Consider the following 17,466-nt stretch of genomic DNA (forward strand, 5'->3'; position numbering starts at 1 on the left):
TTCTCTACTTCTAAAATTATTAAAGAATAACAATTTGAACAAATGTTGATTCAATCCACTCATCTTTTATTTTTCTTTTAGCAAACATCAGATAATATGAACAAAATTTTATTGCTCACTATAGTTACACACATTCTTTTTTGCTTTATGTAAGTTAAAAAACATATTTAAGTGGATAAAATTCTTGGCTAAAGACATATTCCAGAACTCTAACATATACTTTTCTGAGTTAGGACAAAAGAAAGCTTATCAAACTTCCTTAAGAGACCAGCATCATACAGCAAATTAAATTAGTATATGCTGCTATTAAGTTAACATCTGCCATTTTTTAAAGACTTTAATTTTAGTATTTAGGTTACAGCTAAAATAATTTTTATCTCAAGTTTTAAGAAAGAAGAGAAGCTAACCATACAAACCCTGTTCATTACCATATTGGCCATTTAAAAAATAAAAAATAATAAAAATTTAAAAATATATCTACAATCAAGACAATTCTATTCATCCTGCTAGAAAAAAAATAGCTAACAATAAGTTATTTTAGAATACTTTAAATATAGATGGAATTTATAATAACTAGATATCTTTGTATCTTGTTTTATTACTTCTTAATGCTTCTCTTTTAAAGTAACAGATTACTTCAAAATAAAGCCAAGCTGCTTAGTATTTTACAATATCATTCTTTTATAAATTTCAGACCCCCAAAAAAATTCAGATCAAGGATTACAAAGCAAGCAGCCTTCAGAATATATTTTGTTTGGCAAGCAGAATGGTTTTAATCTTTGGCAGTTGAATACCTTCATGTAGTACTTATTTGCTCTAGATGACCACAACAGCTCCTGCCAGGTTTCCACACAGTCACCTGCTGGGCATGTGATACTGATACCCTGTTTTTAATATTATAAAACCCAGTATTTACTTATAAAAATTAGTCGCATTCATGGAGAAAAAATTCAAATTTTATAAACTTGATGCAAAGTCTTACTAGTTATTTTCTTATTTGAGAAAAACAGATCAAACCAGAAAGGTTTCATTTTTATAATACCTCCTTACATAACAAATTATCAGACACATTTGTACAGATGGGTACTATCTTCTTAGAATACTGTTACAAGTAACCTAAAATCTGAGCTAGACAAATCATTCAACTGAAAAGTATTGTACTGATTTTATTATACAGTCATGGCTCAACAGTGGCTTTCAGCCACATAAAAAATGCCCAAATACTTGAGACAAATATTCTCAAATATCTGAGGAAAGGTGACATTAATAAGGCTAACAAAATAACAAGTTAACAAAGGCATTCTCTAATCCTAGAGAATGAAGCAAAGGGAGAGATCTTGTAAGACAAATTGTAAAAGAGGAAGAATTTGAAGTAAATTTGGCCTTGGACACTTTTATATTGCTACTCCTTCAATTTTCACAAGTTAAAGAATAAGAGAAACTAAAAACTATTTCTTAGTGGAAAAGACTGCAAGGCAAGCAAAGTAGCTGAGTAGTGATGGAGAAAATACAACAAAGATATAAAAATTTATAGTTAAGAAGATAATCAAGAAATGATGGTACAACCATTCTGAAGTTAAGAAACAGGAAGGAATAACAAATGAATTAGAAAAGCAATAATCTGCTGAGTCTTTTTAAGTTATATACAAATAAAAGACATCTGTACTTCTTTAGAGGTTTAAATCTGATTGGAAACATATTTACCTATGAATTTGTCTCATTTCTTAAAATATAACAACTGATTCCCATCTGAATAAATATTTTTAAATTCTTTATTAAAGCAAGCTTCTTAGCTGCACTTTGATGGGGCTATATAAAAAGCATCAGAGCATTAATCCCATCAACACCAAAGTTACTGCAATCACGTTCATTTATAAGCACTCATTAAATTTGCTATCACCATCACCACATTATTGCAATGTCAAAGAGACTGAGTCATTTCACTTCTTCAAGAAAAATTACACTGACACGGTTACTGAAAGCTTTCGGTAATAGGGAGAAAAAAATTTTTAACTATTTCAACACAGAACAGAATGTTCAGGATCCTATATTTAATAAAAATATCAGCAAACAGGGTACCATCTTGGTCTATAAATTATGTTCTCCACAAGGGACTTACAACTGTTTTTTAAAACACCACTAAGGGGACACTGGTGAAAGTTTATCTTTGACACATTTTTTAAAAACCTGTTAGTAGCTTTGCCATAAAACTGATTTAAGGTAGTTGGTTTTTTTCCAGAAACATTTAGAACAACCCAGCACTTGGTATTAATACTCAGATCAGCACGCTGTACTAAAACATAACAGCAACATTTTATAGACTAGCTGCAATTTTCACTAGCTGTGTTCGCCAACCGTTTAACAGAACTGTAGTGTTCTCCTAAGCCATATGCATGTCTCATGTAACTGAAAGAAAAAAAGGAGAAATAAGTAATTTAGATAAAAGCAATTCAATTCACTGTATATAAATGTTTACTATGTATATAAAACCAAGTATTTTGAATTAATCACTTCACAGGGTATCATTCAATAGACTTCATTACTTAAAAGTTCCACACCATTTGAAAAGCATCAGCGGTCAGTAAGATCTGGTTCAATAACTCTGTCTGCTGAGTATGTCAGGTAAAACACCATCATTGGAGTGAAAAAGGAAAAACTGAGATGCTGAGTGCTCAACAAGCTTAAATTATTACCTAAACCCAAGCCATTAATGACTACCTTAGTAGGCTTAGCTAATGAACACTAAAGCCAATGGCAAACTCTCCATGCTGTTTCAGAGAACTCTCAATTATGTAACGTGTTTTTACAATATGAAGAAAAAAATCTCTAAGGAATAAACAATCAGGCAACATGAATGTATTTCAGCTTTTACACCTGTTGAAACTTTTAGCATTACTGTCAAACCAGAACAACATGAGAACTAATCCTAAAATTTTGTAACCTTTAGAAATGACTTTATTCTTAACTCATATACAAGATTAAATCACTAGAGGTTTAAACAATGATCTAAATCACATATTTTGACAATGCTTTCTAATTCTGTAATTGCCTTTTACATAAAATAAGCATAATTAATCCTGCTGAAGATGGACTTGTTTCGATTAATCAACATATATAACCTAAAATTTTTTCATAATCCTTTTTGTCTTAATCATGAAAAATATTAACAGTAGGAATTTCTAGGTACTTACACAAGTATTAATGGGTTTTTTGGATATTCTTCACCAACTACAAGAGGAGGAGAATCTGCCTGTATTATCTCTATTGGTGTTCGTAAAATGTGAGACAGGGCTCTTAGCTATAAAAAAGAAAATGTAAAACCAAAAAACAAACAATATATATATTAGTAAGGGAAATAAAGCGGTAAATCTTATTCAAATCATAAACTACTGAATTTATGCATGAATAGGGCAACCAGTGAGAGCAGGGATCTACTCTTTTTCCTTAATGTACACCAAGAGCCCAGCACATAGTGGGCACTTAACACATATTTGTTAAAAATCAAATAAATATAATGTTTACTAAATCAAATGCATAAGTTTCAAGCCCTGGATGTACAACAGCTTTTTGGAAATATCTATGCCATAGTTAATGAAGCATGGGGATGAGTAAATTGAGTTCATTATACTAGTCTCTCTACTTTTGAATATGCCTTGAAAATTTCCATAATAAAGGATTTTTAAAAATACTGTTACTCAGGCACCAGATCAAATCAATTACAATTGAGAGGGGCTGGGGGAAGGACAGAGGAAGCAGGAAAGAATAGGAGGTTTATTTTTTTAAAAGCTTTTCAGACGACTCTATTGTACTAATGTTGAGAACAACTGCTCTATAATTTTCAAGGCATGAGTAGAATGAGTTAGCTTATGAACTGTACTATCCCTTCATGGAATTTCCAACTGATTAACATACAATTTTAAGTTCATGCCACATGATATAAAATTAGAGCTTAAAGTTGGATGAATAATAGTTAATAATGAATATTGGTAGTAACATTCTTTTAGACTTACTTTGACCAAGCATTCTAAGTGCTTTATGTGTATTAATTCATTCAGTCTTCACAATAACCTTACGGGATAGGTACTACTGTTATACATTTTAAAGACTATAATTACAGGTAGAGAAAGGTTAAGAGAAGTCAAGCACAAGGAAACAAAATGACTTGCAACTGAACTGAGAAGTCTGACTCTAGAGCTCAAGTTCATAAACAAATTAATCATTTAACAGTATTCAGTCATAATGCCCTGATCTGTTTATTTGCCCCATTATAACAGAACATGGACCTTTTAGGAAATTTTAAACGAAGGTAAGAAATTAATTCAAGAATATGGAAAAGGTTCTGTGCTACACAGTAGCAAATTTAATCCCATGTTCTATCTTGTAAAATATTCCTTTGAAGCACTTTTTTCTTATACCTAAAATAACATTTTTTAAAAGGCAGCATGGAATGGAGGGTGCAAAACAAGCTCTGGAAATCTTAATATCCCATCTAAGTCTTCAGAAATCATACAAAGAATTTCTCTTTAATAATTTAAATTTACCCCACTGTGAAAACAGCAACTCATTTCAAATGAATTCACAAACAATTTATGAGAAAATGTCCTTCAAAAGATGTTTTAAAAGGTTTTTCTCAATTTAAAAAGAGTCACTTAGGTCTCTAGAACTCAAATTAATTTGAGATTCTTATTAAAAAGTTCAAGCATCTTTAATTACTCCTAATGTAGTCACAAAGCTAAACTTCCCGAGTTTCAGAGACCCAGGAGAGGCATACAAAACAAGTGGACACAGTTCCCTCTGGTGGCTCAGAAGAGGTACAAATATAGCACTGCTAAGAAAAAGACTTTGAAGAAGCAATTATGTCATATCTCCAAACAACATAGTTCTTGAAGTGAAATAGTCAGAGCCACAAACTATTTAAGATGACTAATCATAATTACACAATAATATTAATTATACTGCTAGATTCATCTATCTGGCACTTTAGCTTACAAACTTCTATGCATATACTCTTTGCCTTATTTAATATCCACAAATGGCCTACCATATACACATAGGGGTTTTATTATCCCCATTCAATAAGGAAAATGGAGCTTTGGAGGTTGGCTGACTCCCCCAAAGTCACAAAACGGAGAAGCACAAGGAAAAACCATGACCTAGGGCTTCCCTGGTGGCGCAGTGACTAAGAGTCTGCCTGCCGATGCAGGGGACACAGGTTCGTGCCCCGGTCCGGGAAGATCCCACATGCCGCGGAGCGGATAGGCCTGTGAGCCATGGCCGCTGAGCCTGCGCGTCCGGAGCCTGTGCTCCGCAACAGTGAGAGGCCCGCGTACCGCAAAAAAAAAAAAAAAAAAAAACCCACAACCTAGCCCCAAGTCTTTCCCCCTTACTCCCTGACTTCTAATACCCCAGGCTATCTCATCACCACTTGGACCACTTAGGTGTTTTATTTTGCTTTAATGAAACAAAGTTAACAGTAAGATAAATAATTAGAGCTTAAAAAAGATCGTGATTAACTCCCTACAAGTGACTAAATATATTGTTTTCTTACAAGTGAATTTTAATGCATCAAATACTGCTTTCAAGTCAGTCAGTATCAACTAGGAACTCAAGACACAATTGTAATTGATGTATTGTGGGAGGATTTGACGTGTATTCTCACATTAAAATATTGTTTTCTATTTCTGATGGAAGAGATGTTACTTTTCCAACAGTGATTTTCATCAGTTGAGCCACTTGGGTAAATTTTACTGTACTTAAGTAAAATCTTCACTTTCATATGTCCATAAATTCAAATATATGGCCAGTAGCAATATCACAAATGGAAATATGCAGATGCAACACTAGCCTCACCAACACAATGATCAAACACTGGGCTATTTAAAATGAAATAGTGCTTCAGTTCCCAAAGGTACATACTTAAATTAAAGGCCTAAGAATATTAACTCCCTTTTTCAATGCTTCAGTAGAGAAACAGCAAATATATAAAGAAAAGGAACCTTGAAAGGGAAATTTGGATCATCTGAAAACTATGTCTGAAAACTACAGAAGGGATTTTTAAAAATAATTTAACAATGCCACTATGAATAATAACAAACTTACCTCAAGCTGACCTCCCCATGAAGCGGTGTTTATGATATCATCACAGTATTTTCCAAACTCTTCTGTAGAAAATAGATCAGAATATAGCACTTAATAATTTTTAGAACTCATGTTAGTCCCTTCTATACCTCCCACAATTTCTGATGAAACTGCCCAAGTTATGAACTTCCTCCTTCTCTACCTATATTCTCCAGAATTTAATCCATTTCCCAACCCAAACTTAATTCATTCAAACTTTCCATCGAAGAGCAAAGCAATTCATCTCTGCTTCTCTCCCTCAGCCTAAGGCCCAGCGACCTCAACTACATTACAAGACTACCTCTCTCTTGACCCAAGCAATGACCCCAAGATTGCCACCATATTCACATTTTAAAGTCCAAATCTGCATCTGAAAGAATATGTTGAAAGACTAAAAAATGCATCCTTTATAATATCAGGTTCACTATAAGACACTGTAAGAAATGTGAGAAGAGAATCAGAGTAAAAGTAAAATGAGTTGAAACTCCTTTCCCAGTGATAGCATCAAATAGTGCCTTCACATATTTTGGAAACGTCTACTTTATTTGTTATCAGTATCAGTTCTAGCCAAAGAAAGGTCTTCCTAGATCAGTCCTGAGAGGACATAAAAGACCTAATTGCAGAGTTTAATGGCATATCTTGAGCATACACACTTTTATACAGAAAGTTAACATGGGAAACTAACACCTCTAACTTCCTGTTTAGAGGAAGGGGAAAGAATTATGGGCATCTAGGAGAAAATATGTCCTGTGTATCTGTCTCATTCACTGTCTCATATCCAGTGCTCAGAACAGTGCCTAGAGTAGTTCTTGCCACACTGTGGCCTTCAATAAATATTGTCTAAAGGAATGAAGGTAATTTAAGTCTTTTGTCTTTTTCTCTGTTTCACCATGCTGAGTTGCCACCTCCTCTCCACTGCCCTACAACTAGCAGTTGGGGACTCCATTAAACAAGTCACCCTTAACCATCCCCTCCCTCTTCAATACATCCTGGCCATATGACTTGCTCCCAGTAGATACTGACACACCTGCTGTCTTATCTCAAGGACTAACTTTCTCCCTTACTCCCCTTTCTCTTTAAGAAACTTTTTCAGATTTTCACTTGCTCTCTCCTTTATTTGCTAGTTGTACATTTTTTTTTACCTTCCCAACTATCAATGGTATTATAGAGAATAATAAGGCAGGTTATTAACTCATCTGTTTTTGGTTTTGCAAAGTCAAATTTTGCCTGAATATTATAGCTTATTAGAATAAAATTAAATCTCCCAAACTACAGGATAAAAGGAGGAATTAGCTTTCCTAATCATTCTATACTGGTGGTCTTCAGGCCCTATACTTCCAGAGACTAGTCAAAGCTTAACTTTGTGAAATAGAACTTATTAACACACTTTTAAAAATAGTAATAATGAATCCTATTCCTATCTTAGATAAAAGATTTATTTTAACTACAAAATAGTTAAGTACTTAAAAGATCTTAATAAACCAAAATGTGCTAGTATCTATTAAAGTTATAGAAAATAATTTTGCCTAAATGTTGAGATTTTTTTCCCCCATAAGGACCACTCAGGTTATTTTTATTATCAGTTCCAGGAAGCACTTTATTTAACAACCACCACAACCACAACAAGACATAGTAAAGAAAAATAAATTACCTGAAGTATACATATCTCCTGTATTAGGATTTGTTAAAAATGGCAGAAAGTCTTCCACGTGGCTTTGCATATAGTCAGCAGTCTGACATCTTAAGGCAGCCACAGTCAGACTGCAGTCCTGTTCTTTCAGTTGATCTTCAATGGCTCTATACATACAGTGGCCATCAGATGGAATCTGTTTAATTTCCAACTGTCTAGCTGCCAATATTTGAGCAAGTTTTTCACTTTCTACATGTCTAGCTCCAGTTAAGTTTTCAATTTCAGCTTCAGCTATCCTTTCTTCCCGCTCCTTTTCCAGTGCAGCTTTTTTGTCCTATGAAGAGAACAGTGTAGGAAAGTTAATTCCTAATAATTAGGACTAATTTACATTTATTATGGGGATGAAATATAAAATTCTCAGAAACATTTTTCTCCCATCTCCCACAAGCATTATCATATTGATGATCTCATCACTTGTAGAATTTTCTATATTGTGAACTCCTTTAAAGGCAAATGTTATTTCTCATCTGTGTGTACAGCACCTAGCTCTGTACTAGGACAAAAGAAAGCCCTCAAATTTTTCTTTGAAGTCTATTTAAAAACTACATGCCAGGCTTCCCTGGTGGCGCAGTGGTTGAGAATCTGCCTGCTAATGCAGGGGACACGGGTTCGAGCCCTGGTCTGGGAGGGATCCCACATGCCGCAGAGCAACTAGGCCCGTGAGCCACAACTACTGAGCCTGCGCGTCTGGAGCCTGTGCTACGCAACAAGAGAGGCCGCGATAGTGAGAGGCCCGCGCACCGCGATGAAGAGTGGCCCCCGCTTGCCACAACTAGAGATAGCCCTCGCACAGAAACGAAGACCCAACACAGCAAAAATAAATAAATTAATTAATAAACTCCTACCCCCAACATCTTCTTAAAAAAAAAAAAACTACATGCCAAGTATCTAAAAACTTTACTTACCGATTTCAAAGTACTATCTTAGGACTGAGTTGTCCTAGGCCTTAAAGCAACATCATTGTCATACTTAAGTCCAAGCTAATCCAAACTTTTTAACTTATCACTCCACCAGTGAGGTCTTAATGTGCTAAATCACCAGCTCACCAGCGAGGCATTAAATGGCTAAGGTCTTTAGGAGGGTATAGGAGCTCTATATATCCAGCTTTAAAAAAAAAAAAAACACATACAAACACATACACGTTTAACTAAAGTAACAGATAAAAATATTCTTCCCTATAAAAAAGTTAAAATATTACAGATAATCTAAAGTTCCCCTGCCAATCCCAGTGCCTGCTCTAGAGGTCTGATGTGTACCCTTCTAGATTTTTTTTCTATGTATTTTAATAAATACAGATGTACTCATAGAAAATGTACAGAAAACAGTATTTTAACAAAAGTCCTATCATACGTTACACTCTGCAGCTTGCTTTCCTTATTCAAATGTTATAATGGGATGGGGAGAGGGTAATGAGAGATTTGTGACATGAAGGGTGGATAAGAAGTAGAGTGGGAAGGTTGGGAAAAAAGAGAAAAAACTCCTGACACTTGGAATAGCAAGGATCAAAAGACAGAAAGCACTATATGTTTCATAGCTGAACACGGTTCATATAGCTAGAGTACCAGATAAAAGTGTCAAGAGATAAGGTTGGGGGGCCAAAAAGATGGTATACAGTTAATATATATTAAGTCTATGCATACATAGTTTAAAAAACAACAACACTAGAAGGAGATACACAAAATATTTACAGTGCTTTTCTCTGGATGGCAGGATTACAAAATAAGTTTTATTTTGCTTTGTGTGTGTGCCTGCATGTGTGTGTGTGAACATCTTTCTAACTCTCTATGGTATATTTTACTTGTATAATGGGAGCAAGTGCTTTTCAATTTAAGAGAATAAAAATCGTTAAACTACATTCTATCAATATAAATCTTGATATTGGTAGCAAACTACAGTGAAGGATTTAGATAAGCCAAGAAAAAGAAGGAAAAGGTAAAGATTTTTATTTCCCCAGCTCTAACCTTTCCTTATGACAGAAGATGTGAATGGAAAGGCAAATTTCAATTTCACTTAATGCCACCTGCTTCTACTACATGCCTGTTATGTGCTGTGCCAGATAAACCTAAAGTGAGTTCTAAGTTACCTGAATCAAAAGCAGTATTATCTTCTTAATAAAACATAAACCTATTTGCTTTTTCTTCCAAACTCCAACCATGACAGAAATACCATGAAACAATTTATTTCACTGCATACCTACAACTGTGGATCACAGTGGCATAAAATCTTAAAACACAAGATGGCACTATTACTTTTTAAAAGACTATAAAAAACATTTTCAGAGGGGAGAGGAAGGATAAGCACCTTGAATATCATCTAATCCAAAACCCCTCATTTTCCTCTTCTGAGGAAACAGCACGCAGAAAGATTTCCAAAGGCCATACAGCTGGTTAGAAGCAGAGCAGGGACCAAGGACAACACAGAGAGCTCCTTCTATCCAGGCACCTGAATCAGAATAAAAGTTGGAGTAGATGGGAGCTGGAGTTAATGACGTCAGGTACTAGTTACTGGAAGAGTGGAACTTTATACTATCTGTAAAACCTTAATTTAAGCCTCTAAAATACTAATCCAATCATTACATTTTTTTCCCTCATGCTCTGCTTCAATATTACAAAGCAATTGTATTTCCTTTTCAGGGCACTAGGTGGGAAACACATTGCATTGTTTTCCCAACCATGCAGAGTTTTCCAGTGGCATGAGACACTTTCCTTGCTACAACCCTAGTCCTGGAGGTAGAATGGCACCCATAAATTCTAATGAAAATGTATGTATGATGAAAATAGCACATAAATCATAAATACATTGTCAGTAAAACTAGAGTCATGTAGTAATAGTACAGTAATACAGCAAAAACAACTCTGAAGAGAAATCTTAAGAGCTGGGTACTAGTGCACGGGTTGTATTAAACTTTCAGCATGCCACTGAGACAACCTGGGCCTCAGCTTTCTCATTTATAAAATAAAGAAATTGAACTAGATCTCATTCCAGCTCTCAAATTTCTTATTTTTGGAACCCAGTTCTTCTAAGTTCTACTTTGGGCTCTTTCCACCATACCAATAAGTTTTCACTGAAGTTCTCTGAAGTAAATAAAATACTCCCTATGCTTTTCTAGATTGAAAATACGGGATTTGCTCTACAATATTCCAATAATAAATCTTCATAAAGTTTTGTCATGTTTTTCTACCAGAGAGTTGTATCTCTCCCAAAGATGACATCATTAGTTAACTGGCTTTTCATTCCTTGGTGCCTCTGGGGGAAAAAAAATGTGGTTCGGCATAAGTCTAATACCCAATTATCTACCCTGTCTTCAGGTTCCATTTTCTTAAATATTATAAACTTTCAGTGTTTTCTGTCCCCAAATCCTATTAATATAACAAAGCAATAAGAAACTTTGGCCATTACTTACAGGGTGTTTTCTCTGCCAAGTGTTGACTCAGCAGAGAAGTGTTGCCAAGCAGCTGACTATAAAAGATACTACATTTTTTGAGAGTATAGCTGGAAAAGGTATGCATTTCAGCTATGCAATATTTTAGGAGAAAAGTAACAAAATGTTTGAGAAACGTAAGGGAATTAGTTTGTTTTGTTGCCTAAGGGACCAGGTAGGGTGAACAAGTGTTGATAAAGACAGGAAAGAGTTGTGTCATGTTTGCCAGAATTAAATAGTTGCTACTCTAAGATATAGCAATTACTAGGTAGAGGCAACTCCAACAAATATTTGTTATGTTTCTGCCAAGCAAAACTTCTGCCCTTCACTTTTGATCTGTAGAAAATAGATGACAATAATAAGGCTATAACAGAATACATATCATAAGTACAGAGTTGGTGAACTAAATAACCTCCAAAATACCATGAAATCTAAATTTCTTCAGTCTATGAAATTCACAGTTATAATAATTACTCAAGAACAAAATTTTACAATAGTATGAGAAATGTTTGACAATTTGCAACTTAAGCAACTTTCAAGCAAACAAACAAAAAAACTTGTCTTAGGTTGAGTTTCTTAAGAGGTGCACTATGCAGTATTTAACACAGTGAACAATACTATCACTTGTTGACCCAAATGATAGTAAAAATGTTGTTTTAGGGCTTTGGAAACAGTAAATTGTTTAATATTCACAATAACTCTATTAAGTAGGTATTATTTTCCCCCATTCTATACATGTGAAACTGAAGCTTAAAAAGGTTAAGAATCTTACGCAAGGCACCACAATGGGATTAAAACCTCCATCTGACTGACACCAAATTCCATGCTCTATTAAATTATGTACTACTAAATTATAAGATGCAAAGCTCGTTTAAACATTTAAATCCTAGAAAACATCAAGTGTTAATAAAACAATATTTGGGAAAGAAAGATTAGATTTAAACCCCTTGTTCTTTTTCAAAGTAAAAAGCCCTTACCTATCTAATCTCACGCCCATAATTTTGATATCATAAACCTATTACGTCCAATAAATCAGTTTCCTTACAGATCTTTGGTGACGCAAAATTTCATTCCCATATTTGTTTTTGTGCATGCTGTTTCACTGACTTTAAATATCCTAACTAAATAACTATATTTCCTTAAATACCAACTATGTAACACTTAGCACAATGAGTTTTTCCTTCTCTGAATTTTCATCACAACTAACCAATACATATATAACTACATAATTCTGATATTTTTATATCTTGCTTAACTTCCAGATTCAAATTCTTATTTTACCACTTAATACCATAGTTTTTAACCAAAGCTATACATCAGTATCACCTGGGCTCACACTCTTCAAATTCTGAATTATTAAGTCTGGAATAACATATTTGTAAAAAATATCCTTTGCGGGCTTCCCTGGTGGCGCAGTGGTTTGAGAGTCTGCCTGCCGATGCAGGGGACACAGGTTCGTGCCCCGGTCCGGGAAGATCCCACATGCTGCGGAGCGGCTGGGCCCGTGAGTCATGGCTGCTGAGCCTGCATGTCCAGAGCCTGTGCTCCGCAACGGGAGAGGCCACAACAGTGAGAGGCCCGTGCACCGCAAAAAAAAAAAAAAAATTTATCCTTTGCACATCCCCTTTCCTAGCCCCACCCTCCTATGAGAACTGCAAACTGGACATGTTATTTTATACTGCTTCAGGGCTATTTTCTTCTCTATAAAATGGGGATAAGAAATCCTACTTCACAGGATTACTGTCAGGACTAAATGAGATTTCATATAATCTAAAGCCTAATAAATGTTAGTTCAGGTCCTCTGGCAAGGAACTCCATTTTTTTTCTATTCACTTCCAATACAACACCTAAGATAGTATTACACACATAGCACTAACAAATACTAGGTGACATTCATACCCGTCTCTTTTGTGCTTTTGATATCCGAAATGGCTGATTCTCAAGAACCAAGTTTGAAATATTGACAGCAACAGAATCTATCTAAGGGAAACAAAAAACATTTAACAAGTTAATGAAAAATACCTTTAAGTTATTATTCAAAGTATTAGATTATTAAATTATTATCAAAAGTCACAAATATGTGTCATCCCACAATTCAAATTTGAATAACAGCACTAGATACAGCACAATACTAAATGAGACATAGTTCTGTCGACTTTCTCTGTATTTAAGGGAGAATTGTCAGATTCCCAAGAACTTTCCTTATAGCTCTTCAAAGACAATGCTCATTCCTGCATGGTTTCCTTCCTTCTTAGAATGCCTACTCCATTCATCTAAATACTTCCTATAAGGGCCACAACTCATTCAGCATTCCACCCTTCCCTTCTCTAAATGTTATACTTATAAAATATGTAAGGTTCTGTCATTACTACTTTCATAACTCAAATGTGGTGGCAAAGGCCTTTCTCTATCTTAATTAGCCAGAACCTGATGAGCACTGTTTCTTGACCCTGGTAGGAAGTTGAGATTTTTCTATCCTTTCCCATCTACAAACTGAAAAACTTTTAGGTAGAAAATTTAATCTATAATTATTGTTAGGATATTACAACTAATCTTAATCACCAAATGGCTGTTACGTGTTTGCTAAAGAATAAACTGCTAGACTTACAACTGTCAGGATTAGTAGCTAGTATTTTATTACCACAAGTATAAGTTAAGCTAGTTTTTAGTACGACACATACATGAAACATATCAAGGCCTCTAATACCAGAGTCAGCAGTCCCTAAGGCTATGGTCCAAATGATCAAAATATCAAAATCAGATTAAGACTTCAAAGAGCAGTTATCAACTTTAGTGAAATTAGGATTCTTATATTTTTCTGAGGAATGTGCTAATTTTACAAACTGCCATACTGACAACAGGCAAGGTACAAAAAAGCATCTGGAAAGAAAAGGAGAAAGCAGTGACAAAAGAATTCAGGTGACATTCAGAAAGAAAACAGGCTTCAGTTTAAGAAAAAAAAGATAAAGTAAAATGAGAGTTTGTATTTTAACAGTTGGACAATATGTAGCTTAACAATTAAACATTTTTGTCCTTGGAAACCTAGGAAAGAAATCTCAAAATTGAAAGGCCTGAGAGAGCAAACAAAACTATCTCACTAATAGAAAAGATAGGGAGACAATTAGGAATACCATGATTGTAACAACACAAACACCTAGAGCATCATGCCTTGTTACTTGGAAATAAAAGGCACGGAAAGCCAGGCTCTTGACAAAAAAGTTAAAGAAAATAAAACTATGTTTAATACAATAACTGTAAATCAGTACAGACAAGCTGTTTTCCCTGTCAACAGCAGACCAAAAATGAACCAAATAAAATAAAATTTATTTATGGTAGATAAAATTTTGCATAGACATAAGAACTTTCTAACTATCAATAATGAGAATGAGGTTATGGAGTCTGTGATCTTTGGTATCTAAAACCCATGTAATAAGCTACCACTCTAGATAAAATTATAACAGAATTCAGTATTCACATTCTGGAGTAAGACAGCTCTCATTTTGAATTCAGGCTTTGGTACTCAATGGCTGTTATAAATTTAGAACAAAGTTTTAAATCTCTCTGAGTCTGTTTCCCATTTGAAAAATGGGATTATCTACACTTACTTCAGAGGTAATACTTTATAGTGTGTTATTATGAGAATTATGAGAAAATTAATGTAATATATTAAACAAAGTGTGTGGCAAACAACACATTGTGTATGGCTACATGATGAAATAAATATTAGCTAAAATGATGACAGTTAACATGCTACAATTTACCCAAGAAACATCAGTAAATTTCATCTTTTACAACTTGTTCATAAAGCACTTTTAACTTAAAAAATGATTTCACATTTGTTATCCCATTTCTTAAAAAAAATCTTGTGCTTAAACAGCAGTACTATTTGTATCATATGATATGTGAAGAACTTATGCTCAAGAAGATTAAGTAAATTTGCCCAGGTTACAATCCTATTTAATGGCAATTCTGAGATTAGGAGACTGGTCTTCCAACTTTCATTTGGTAAAGCTTCCTTTAGTCCATTTTATCAATCTGTTCATCTTTGGGGCAATAGTTTTCTTTGCTGGCCTTCCTTAAAAAACACACTACCATGTAAACCTGGTTGGAAAAATATCAATGAAAGGTGATGGCATGAGCGTGACTAAGTGACTTCTTTCCCTCCGATTTTATGATTTTATATAATAAACAGTGTAGTAAAAGTGGCAGTTGCTTTCAAAGGTAGACAAAGAGAAACATTACTTCACCTACTTTACTCTCCTTAGAAGTCTGCTTCAATTGCTCCAGCTCCTCTTTATGTTTCTGTTCCATTTCTGCTTCTAACTTAGCAACATCTTCAGTAAGTTGCTTCCTCCTCTTTTTGTCATTCTTGGGGACAGCATTCTTCATACCCTGAATTTTGGCTGAAAAGCCACCAAAACCATTAAGTCATAAACCCTGGGATTAAGAATATGAAATAGTAACAATAAGGGGATGGTAAACGGTGAAGAGTTTAGAAAAAGTAATTATGAAAGCAAGAAGAGTAATTACACAACAGATAGTTACAGAGAAGGGCCCAGATGAAGCTAAGACACACCCTCAAAAAAAAAAAAAAAGAAAAATTTTATTAACATAACCGTGAGTTTGTTTGGTGTGGGAGGTGGAAAAACTTAAAAAAAAAAAAGTAGATTTTTAAATCTTTCAAGTACCCCTTCCAAGTCCTCAAAATTTAGGTGAGATATTTCAAAACGCACCGAGTAGGGCAAGTGTCGGCAAATAGGGTAGGAACAGGAAGGGGAGATAGGAAAGGGGGTCTGGGTCCAAGACGGTGGCTTCCCGGTGTTTTCAGAAACCCACACCCGGGCGGCGGCGCGGGGTAGGGGGAACGCGACGGACCGGAGAAGAGGAAGCTTCTGAAGGTCTGGGGGATTAAGGGACCTTGGAAAGGCGGGAAGGAAGAGACCACTGGCTACTTTGGAAAAGCGTTGGAGGATCCAGATCAGAAACCCCTCAAGATTTCCCAGAAGCGACCCGCCACGCACCCTTCCCTGGGTCCTGGCGACTTCTAGGTTCCCATTCCCCCGTCACCTTGCAACTCCTTCTTCTCTTTGCGATGCCTTCTCACCAGCTGCTCCTCCTCATCAAGCTCCTCAGTCAAGACTGCCTCCATGACGACCAGGTAACCCAGGACAGTTGTTGAAAGGAACCAGCACAACCGGCAAGGAGAACCTTCCACCCTTCAACCCTCACCCCGTGCGCCATTGGCCGCAGCTAGGATCCAGCCCCGCCTTCAAGGCGGTGCCGGATCTAAGCTGAGTCATCGGGGAGAGGAGGAAGAAGAACCGGATGCTGCGCGTGCGCACTCCCGTGACCCGCGCTGATGCGGCAGGGCCGGGCAGGCTGGGGCGGGGTGGGGTGGGGCGGGGCGGGGCGGGGCGGGGCGGGGGTGGAGCGCGATGGCGTGCTGGGGTTTGGCTTAGTAGGCTGAAGTTTGCAGACTTGCAATTGATCCGCGCTACAGACCCTTCAGCAATAAAGCTACACCAGTCTATTGGCCCTGACGTGAGGCGGGCAGAGATGACGTAGGGGCACTGTTTTGGACGTTTGTTTTGTTTTGTTCGGTACTTCGGAACATCTACTTTAATGGGACCACTTTTGGTCCCATTGCTAAGAAGTACTATTCAAAAGGTAAGAAGGAAAAATAAAACATTTCAATAAAACCGTGAATAATTATCGGTGAGAATCTTTGTGCTGATTCAATCAAACAGTCGGGAATTAAGATCTGTTTATTATTTTCAAGGTCGTAATACCGCATTTCGGAAGAAAGACAACTAAGTAATTGAGAAAATGCCACCTCTTGAATATAGCGGTGGAAATAGATGAGGTAGTAAGGATTGAGTATCATATCACACAGGAGCCTAAAGACCTATGCTCAATGATAAAGAGGCTATTGCCGGAGAGATTGAAAAGTATCAGGAAGCTCATAGAGAGAACAGAAATGTGCAAGCCTCATAGGGCACCAAAATGGAATTACTGAAGTTAACGCAAAACAAGAGAAATTTTCATGCAGAAAAAAAGAGAAAAAAAATCAAGAGAAGAAGAGAGACCTAGAGCACTTGCCCAGGAGATAAAATCTACGTCGAATAGGAATACCTGAAACAGAGGACAAAGCAAATGAAGCTGAAACTATAAGGAACTAACTGAAGAAAAATGTCCAGAGTTGAAGAAGGAGCTAGATCTGCAAATTGAAAAAGTTCAC

The 17,466-nt window shown here is 35.8% G+C and overlaps 1 protein-coding gene across 3 annotated transcripts; it reads right to left on the reverse strand.

Annotated features, from left to right (window-relative positions):
- Positions 1 to 49: 49 nt before the first annotated feature.
- OTUD6B (OTU deubiquitinase 6B) lies at positions 50 to 16,449 on the reverse strand. Of its 3 annotated transcripts, none has more exons than XM_022584815.3 (7): positions 16,296 to 16,449; positions 15,480 to 15,631; positions 13,128 to 13,208; positions 7,769 to 8,081; positions 6,100 to 6,161; positions 3,192 to 3,298; positions 50 to 2,406 (listed from the first exon to the last, which is right to left on the reverse strand). In XM_022584815.3, exons 1-7 carry the CDS (start codon positions 16,375 to 16,377, stop codon positions 2,322 to 2,324), a joined length of 882 nt encoding a protein of 293 aa, XP_022440523.2. In that variant the 5' UTR covers positions 16,378 to 16,449; the 3' UTR covers positions 50 to 2,321. The 3 variants fall into 3 exon arrangements, with proteins under 3 accessions (XP_022440523.2, XP_030615954.1, XP_089755059.1); XM_030760094.2 differs by having other exon boundaries at positions 15,480 to 15,665; positions 16,296 to 16,385; XM_089898933.1 differs by lacking the exons at positions 13,128 to 13,208; positions 15,480 to 15,631; positions 16,296 to 16,449 and adding exons at positions 10,109 to 10,249; positions 11,211 to 11,525.
- Positions 16,450 to 17,466: the final 1,017 nt, after the last annotated feature.

Source organism: Delphinapterus leucas, chromosome 17 (assembly GCF_059928025.1).
Source record: "Delphinapterus leucas isolate spDelLeu-1000000601 "Yukka" chromosome 17, BTC_Dleu_Yukka2, whole genome shotgun sequence".
In the NCBI taxonomy this organism is placed as follows: Eukaryota; Metazoa; Chordata; class Mammalia; order Artiodactyla; family Monodontidae; genus Delphinapterus; species Delphinapterus leucas.